General features: G+C 38.4%; 1 protein-coding gene across 2 annotated transcripts in view; it reads left to right on the forward strand.

Annotated features, from left to right (window-relative positions):
• Positions 1-7,267, forward strand: part of LOC147736455 (uncharacterized) — a 45,573-nt gene extending 38,306 nt beyond the window's left edge. For both annotated transcript variants that reach the window (XM_086953185.1, XM_086953186.1), the window contains exon 2: positions 1,367-7,267. In XM_086953185.1, coding sequence (XP_086809311.1) covers positions 2,090-3,781 — 1,692 coding nt within the window. In that variant the 5' untranslated portion in view covers positions 1,367-2,089 and the 3' untranslated portion in view covers positions 3,782-7,267. The remainder of the gene's footprint in view (positions 1-1,366) is intronic.
• Positions 7,268-8,382: the final 1,115 nt, after the last annotated feature.

The raw sequence follows: 8,382 nt of genomic DNA on the forward strand, positions 1-8,382 counted from the left end.
GAAATATGTTGATCTATTTTTCAGTACATGGTAGGTTAAATTCCCTCCTGTTATAGTTTGGTTTTTAATCCTGGTCCAGGGCCACCCTAGTAAAGTATACTGTGTACCCTTTTACTTCACAATCACTTTGCTCTGCACCCCTCATCACACTCTGCTCATCTAAAGTATTTAGTATACCTCTTTCTACCGTAAAATATCCCTGAACGTTTTCCTCTCAGAAAGGGGGTTGTATCCCGCATTATAACTTGTTTCATAATGCAAGGAGGTTAACCTAAGATGAGGCATGCAACCTTTGGGTGGCTGAGGGAAACAGTCCTTGAAAAGGGACACTCTTTCTCATCTTATAGACTCAGGGTTTTTTCTTTTGTGTTTTTGATAGTCAAATTATATCCTTAGTATGCCTTTGTCCTCTTAAATACCATTATGTTATAGAGTGAAAGCTTGAACCCGGCAAGAGCCAGATGCCTGACTTTGGTTCAGCTCGAAAATCACTTGGATCCTCGGGCCAAAACAAGCTAAGCCTTCTGTGTGCCACCCACGCTTAAACTGCAAGCCCCAACAATTCAAGACAAAGCACTAACTTGTCATGGTCAATGAAAAAATGAAAGAGATACCCATCTACTTGCTGAATTGCACAGTCTGAAATTAGAAAACTTGGGCTCAATCTCAACTTTCCTGCTTGACCAAATTGTGTTATCCTAGGAAATTGTTTTGTTTTACTTTGGCTCCTTTTACTTCAGTATCACCACATTGAGAGCACCTTCAAATACATGATTTCAGGTTGAGCGCTTTACAAAACCTCTTTTGTTTGATTTTAAAAAACTATAATTTGTTCCATGTGTAATAATAACCCAGGTTACACAAGATGGTTGGTGCAACTCCCTTTGCACCTCCTGTTGGTGTACCTCAATAGCACCTACCTGTAAACCTCATCTGTTTGTACCTACCAGACGAGCTTCTGTAATGGAGCTTGTGATACCCCCTCTTCCACTCTTGGCTGCTTGACTATCACGCAATTCCCTGACATCTGCTGTGTGCATGCACTGTGGTGCTCCACTGCTTTGGCTAACAATGCACCCTGAGTTACCTTTGTTATATACTCCAATTTAGTTTTGTTATGTACTTCCTGAAGAGTTACCTTTGTTATACAGTTCTTGAAACTTCCTCTGTGGACACTGTTAAATCACCTCCTTTGCTGAAGTAAATAAGGTGTGAGGTGTTCAACAGACCATTTAGTTAAATATCTGTGTGTGGTGAAATATCCCTTAGTAAGTTTCAATTATGTTAAAGAAGAGATGTCTTATACAACCAGCAAAACATCATGTATTCCCATTCCTTTACATTTATTAATTTTATATCTCTTTAGATCCAACAGAAAATAAGCCTTGAATACATGGAATTATTATGGATATTGAAGATACTACTGTAAATCTGCAAAAACAATGAAACATTGAACTCCAGTATTCACAAAAATATCAGAGCAGTCCGAAACAGATGAACCTGAATATAAACTTACAGATCTTGGACAAACCAGTCATGAGCAATTCAGTGAACGTAAGAGTCTGAGCTGTATACCTCCACTCCACGAGACTAAGAAATTACCTCTAGAATTTTAAAGCAACAACATCGATAAACTGCCTCCTGTATCAACAGATGTCCACTGCCAGCTTTGATCATTGGATCTGTATTGTGTGTTTACAGCAGTGCTTTACTTCCTAAACAAATCACCACTATTCAGTGCTGTAGGTGTAATGTAAACTCTTTGTGGCCAAACTACAGAAAATAGAGAAAATTACAATGGAGTGGAGCCAGACAACTGAAGTGTAAAGGAAAGAGGAGTTCTGCCATCTAGAATACAGAGTGCAATCACAATTTTCACCAACCAGGAGAAGGAAGAATCTTTACCTCTAACTGTGCAAAACCATTATCCATTCTAAAGACCTGATTACCCAAAAGGAAGCCTTGGACATATTATGAGTGTGACAGGTATTTGGTGAGCATTGTACTTTATTGTTAAACCGGAAAGCAAACCTGCAAAATACCACACACATACATGTTCTGTTAGAAAAACACAAGTCTTTTACCACTCATGTTGGCCAATCAGGAAGCACAGTCACAGTATGTAGACAAAAATATACCCGACCTAGAGACACTAACCAAGAGAGAAGTATCAGACACATGCATCGAGAGCTTTAGTTTGTCATCGGAACTAAAACACCCTCAGCAAACACACACTGTGGAAAAAGCATTCCAGTACAGTGATTGTGGGAAGAGCTTTATTGATTTATCAATCCTACTAAGACACCAGCGAACACACACTGGGGATAAACCATACCATTGCAATGAATGTATAAGGAACTTTAATCAGTCATCAAACCTCCAAGTGAATCAACAATCAAACACAGGGGAAAAACCTTACCATTGTAATGAATGTGCAAAGAGCTTTAGTTTTTTATCACACCTCCAAAGACATCATCGAACACACACTGGAGAAAAACCATACCATTGCAATGAATGTGTGAAGAGCTTTAGTCGGTTTTCATACCTCCAAATGCATCAGCGTACACACACTGGAGAAAAACCATTCAAGTGCAGTGAATGTGTAAAAAGCTACAGTCGGTTATCACACCTCAAACTACACCACCGAACACATACAGGGGAAAAACCATTCAAGTGCAGTGAATGCGTGAAGAGCTTTAGTCTGTTATCACACCTCCAAATACATCAGCGAACACACACAGGGGAAAAACCATTCAAGTGCAGTGAATGTGTGAAGAGCTACAGTCAGTTATCAAACCTCCAGATACATCAGAAAATACACACAGGGAAAAGAACATTCAAGTGCAGTGAATGTGTGAAGAGCTTTAGTCTATTATCACACCTCCAAACACATCAGCGAACACACACAGGGGAAAAACCGTTCAAGTGCAGTGAATGTGAAAGTAGTTTCAGTCAATCTACAACATTAAAGAATCATCAGAGAATACACACAGGGGAAAAACTATATCATTGTAATGAATGTGGAAGTAGTTTTAGTCGATCTTCAACATTAAGGAATCATCAACGAATACACACCGGGGAAAAACCATTCAAGTGCACTGAATGTGTGAATAGCTACAGTCAGTTATCACACCTCCAAATTCATCAGCAAATACACACAGGGAAAAAACCATTCAAGTGCAGTGAATGTGGGAAGAGATATAGTCAGTTATCAGTTCTTCAAAGACATCAGTGTACACACACTGGGGAAAAGCCATTCAAGTGCAGTGAATGTGTAAAGAGCTTTATTCAGTTCTCAACCCTGCTAAGACACCAGCGAACACACACAGGGGAAAAGCCATACCATTGTATTGAGTGTGGAAAGAGCTTTAGTCAATTATCAAACCTACAATGCCATCAGCGGAAACACACTGGGGAAAAATCGTATATTTGCAGTGAATGTGGAAGTAGTTTTCATGACTCTTCATCATTAAGGATTCATCAGCGAATCCACACAGGAGAAAAACCTTTCAAATGCAGTGAATGTGTGAAGAGCTTTAGTCAGTTATCAACCCTGCAAACACATCGGCGAACACACACAGGGGAAAGGCCATTCAAGTGCACTGAATGTGTCAAGAGGTTTAGTCATTTAACAACCCTGCAGAGTCATCAGCGAACACACACAGGGGAAAAACCTTACCATTGCAGTGAATGTAGAAGCAGTTTTAATACCTCCTCAAACCTAAGGGTGCATCAGAGAAAGCACACAAGGACAAGCCATGAAAATGCACTAAATATATGAAAGCCTTGAGTTGATTATCAATTCTACACCGCCATAAGTAAAAACCATCTGGAAATTATCCTAGAGATGCAGCAAATTTGGCAGGAACATAAGTACATCAACAATAAAACTGACCCAACTGTTGGGACACACACAGAAGCAAACCGGTAAAGTTATTGTGAGTTTGAACGAATTACAGAAAATGATAACAATATAAATTTGTGGAACATTCAAATACCAGATGCTAAAAAAGTAGATGGTAGAAGACCCGATTAGCAGGAAAGAAGAAAAACTTAGACATTTATAGAATAATTGAAGTCTCTATTCTCAGCAAATGTTCATTTCTGTACAGGTAGGATAAAAAATGTAATACCAGGAAACCTATTGGGAGACTAGAATAATGTGAACTAAAAGAAATGTTTTATTGACTGAAAAGGAGTTATAAAGAACAGCATCCAAGCACACCTGATCAAGCTACTGGTAAAGCAACACTATAAACAATGCTTGAACTAACAAGAGTATTTTCAGCTACATTTAGGGAGAAGTTATAAACCCTGTAAACCCAAAGCACATGCACTCCCATGGAATGCTTAACCAAAAGACAAAGGTAGTTTCTAATAATGAGCAGTAAAAAAGAATACAAGTCATCCAATCAGAAAGATGGTAAAGGCGCTTTACTCCAGGGGAGTGACAAGCACAAGAAGAACAAACACAAGCAGACACATAACATGCAAAATAGACAAGCTCTTCCAACATTTGTCAAAAAATATCCTAGGATAAAATCTAGATATGAGCATAGTTTTTGTTCTCTACACTTAATAATACAAACAGCCACTTAGTACATGACAGTCACTCATTTGTCTCCTTAATGAAGAGTTCTGTTACCAGCAAATGTATTGATACTCATTTTACCAAACAAAGATGGACGAAAGGCTGAGTCAGTCATGCTGAGCTGTCTGTGGTATTCCACCAGTTCATATTTCTATAAAAGCTACCTTGCAGAAGACCGGAATAACACTATTATTCTATAAACGCTAAAAGCAGCAACTTGGGTTATTGTATGTAATAAAAGAAGCTTTCCCTTTTTCTGGTAAAATGTATATCACGAGACACACATGTTTAAAATCTGATGCTAAGCAGATGAACATAAAAGATATGTGATAAGAATAATTCTCTCTAGGCTGTATGAAGTGTTGTTTGTCATGTCATCGCTGGCAGATGTTCATGGGTGTGTGATTTTATTAAGAACGTTCTGGTGCAATAGTAGAGATAACATTTGCCAGACAGATGCTTATAACATAAGACATAGAAAAAGTTATTGAGCAGGGTGTGGGTGCTATCAGTATATGCATAACACTGAAAGCCGGACAACCTGATCAGGAGTGAAAAAGTCTATGATCATCCATTCAGTTAGAGACCAGAGCAATCCAGTGCAGCCCCAGTGATACTTGCCTAGCCAAGGCAGACAATCAAAACAGCGTATTCAGTAGTTGGAACAGTGCTGGAGACATCACTTTTTAAATTATGTTTTATAAAATGGCACACATTCACTTTACGCTTATTCACAGTTTGGGGCAAAGGAAGGTAAATCCGTTTGTCCATAATCATTTGATAGAGTTAATTATCAGGACTTGTATTAGAGGTCTCTAGTTTGCAAGGACAGCAGCTAAAGTTCTGGATTACATATCATCAAGAACATTATCCTAGTGTGTTGTCTTACCTTACTCTAATATAATGTGGTTCGCACAGAACCACAAAACAAAATCAAGGTTTATTTGGCTCTCACACAGGTAGAACTGTAACTCCTTTAATTCATGAAGCTGCAAGATAGCCAGGCCAAGCACAGGGCCGCTCTTCAGAAGAGCGAGGGATCATTAATAAAAGTCACAGAGATGACGCTGTGTGATAATCAGGCAGAGCGCAAAGCAAACAAAAGCATTTACATCTTTCAAACCGTTTTGTAGAGGGCAGATGGATAATGGACTCATATTTTGAAGTGATTGTTCAACATAGGAAATGAGAATAAACAAAATGATCCCATTCAAATATGATACTGATAGAAGCAATCCTGATGTTATAAAATGTACAGACAAATGACTCAATTTTACATCTTAATAAGAAATGTATGTTTTTGGTCTCCAGTGCTTGTCAAGGTAGGAATCCCTGTCTAAATATTAATATGATTGAATAGTATTACTAGAGTAAATCCAAGTATTTTGATAATTTAATGAACCAAAACTTTGGCACCAATAATAGATATCTAAAAATAAATTTCAAGAGAGTATTTTATTTTCCGTTTCCTTTTACGTCCTATTTTATGGGTCTGTTGTTTGTTTTGAATTTGTTTGTTTTGTATGGATGAAATGAAGACAAAAAATATTGAAAAAAAATCTATCTGCTTTTTTGAATTGGCAAACCATAAAACCTCAAAACATTTTTTTTCTGCCTCTGGTTATAGTGAAGATATCTGCTATCTTTATAAATCTGGTGTTAGATGCAGATACAGCAGTCAGTACGAAAGTCTTCGTCCGGTAGTCTTGAATAAGGTCACTTTCAGAACTTGTAAATGAAACTGTTACTTGTTGTTAAGAGCCCGGATGAACACAGCATATCTATGTAGCCAGATGACTGTGTATCTTGGCAGGTTTGGTGTTGAAAGGTTTACAAAACAATAACAGTTGAGAGTCTTAGCATATGACTAAAGAAAGACCACTTTCTAGCCACATGGCTACGTGTCCTGCATGAAATGGTGGGGGTTCAATGAGAATAGACTTGTTCCCTTAGGCAGAGTGCAGTGAAGATGTTCCAATAACTGAAATATTTGGTTGATGGAGAAGATATCTGTCTGTATGAACCTCTTAACTCTGTACATCTGCAGTGAAAGTTACAGTCGCTGTGATGGCCAGTTGCTGTGATGCTGAGGCAACAGATAACAGGAAAAAAGCATAGCAATTTGTAAGCAACTGTGTATTGAACTACGTTTCTCAATATATTGGTGCCCTTAAAATAAAAATGACATTTATTTTAAAAAGCTAGTGTGAGAAGCTATAAATATGTAATAATGTTCCTCTTAACAGCAGATTGTCCGGACGCTCTATACTAATTGGCCAAAACTTTGAAGCATACTGAAACTAGAGAGGAATTATCTATGTTTGTGAGTTTTAGGTCCAAAAATGTCTTCTAAACCTAAGAATTCATATAATAAATATGTTGAAGGATGCAGGTGTTACATATTTCTGCAGGTTTTGTGTAACTATTGATGTGAAAAACTGGGTAATCCTGTAACTCTGTGTGTGTTTCAATGTTTAATCAAACATATGATTTTTAGACATGGGGTGTACATTATGCTTTTGATTCAGCAGTTCCACGTTTCCCTACTAGTGTTTTTGAATTGATTAGTTAATGTTAAAATATTTTTATTACATTAATGTATTCTTCTGTACTATTTATGTATTGGTCTAATGGAATATACATGAATTCTAAAATAAATCTTGAGTGAGTCATTCACTTGCATTCTGTGAGCTCTTCTGTTATTTTCTGATGCATGTCTAAGGTCTCATGTATGTATGTCTAGGGTCCCATGTATGTATGTCTACGATCTTCCTCATCAGGAAGCATGAGGGCTCTGACGTAAAACTGTTGGTCAGTCAAAACTTAAATTGTAAGTCACAGACATTGAAAGCCAGAGGATTTCAGTCTGTTGATCACCTCTTACTCATTCTCACTGATCAAAATAAGTGTATTGGACCAGGTCCCTTCCTCCTGTGTCCAGATGGTCCCCAAGCTGACTGAGTTCAGCACACATTCAAAAATCTAAATTTCACGGGGTAAAGAATAAAGGCAATACAACCATGTAACTATTAAAAATGGGGGTGGAGGTAATGCCAAGTCCTGTGTGACCCTGCCAATTAAATGCTGAAAACAGGAGTGCACCATTTATGCAATAACAGCCACGCCTTTATGAAAGACATGCGCCTCTCCTTGACTCTCTTTCTCTCTCCCTCAAACTCACCCTGATCTACACGCTCTCCAGCAGCACCTGCAGATTGCTGGTATATGAACAGCAAACAATATCACAAACCCAACATATTCTACACCCTCCCCAGTAGGATCTGTAGAAGACGGATAGTAGCAAATGCAACAAAACTAGGACTGCTGATATACCCCAATCCCTAGCCAAGAGTGGCTTGTTCTGAAGATTCACCAGGACTAATTTGTCCTATGTGTGAACAGAAACTCTACCAGTTCCTGTCCAGAAATGCCCAGTGTTCACAGGGACAGGAAGGCCTTGTTCTTGAAGGACATGACAGCTGAGTGCTTATGACCAGCAGTAACCAGGCCCCACAAAGTAATTTATTGATAATCTTCAAATCACTGGTACACCGGCTGGTGGAAGAATCTTGAAGATGGAAGAGTAACCTTTCCTGGACTGCTAAAGTTAGAGAGGACCCTAGGAAAACCACCCAAACTCCAAGCAACTTTGTTTCTACTGCTTCTTCTTGTTGGTCATTACCTGGCTGTTCTTAGATGAATCAACAAATTTGTTTCCAATTTGGAAGCTCTCCCATCAGAAATATTTGTGTCGCTTATCTGAGCAGTCAAGACTTACTTCAGGAGGTAAT

Source organism: Lissotriton vulgaris, chromosome 1_2 (genome assembly GCF_964263255.1).
Source record: "Lissotriton vulgaris chromosome 1_2, aLisVul1.2, whole genome shotgun sequence".
Lineage (NCBI taxonomy): Eukaryota > Metazoa > Chordata > Amphibia > Caudata > Salamandridae > Lissotriton > Lissotriton vulgaris.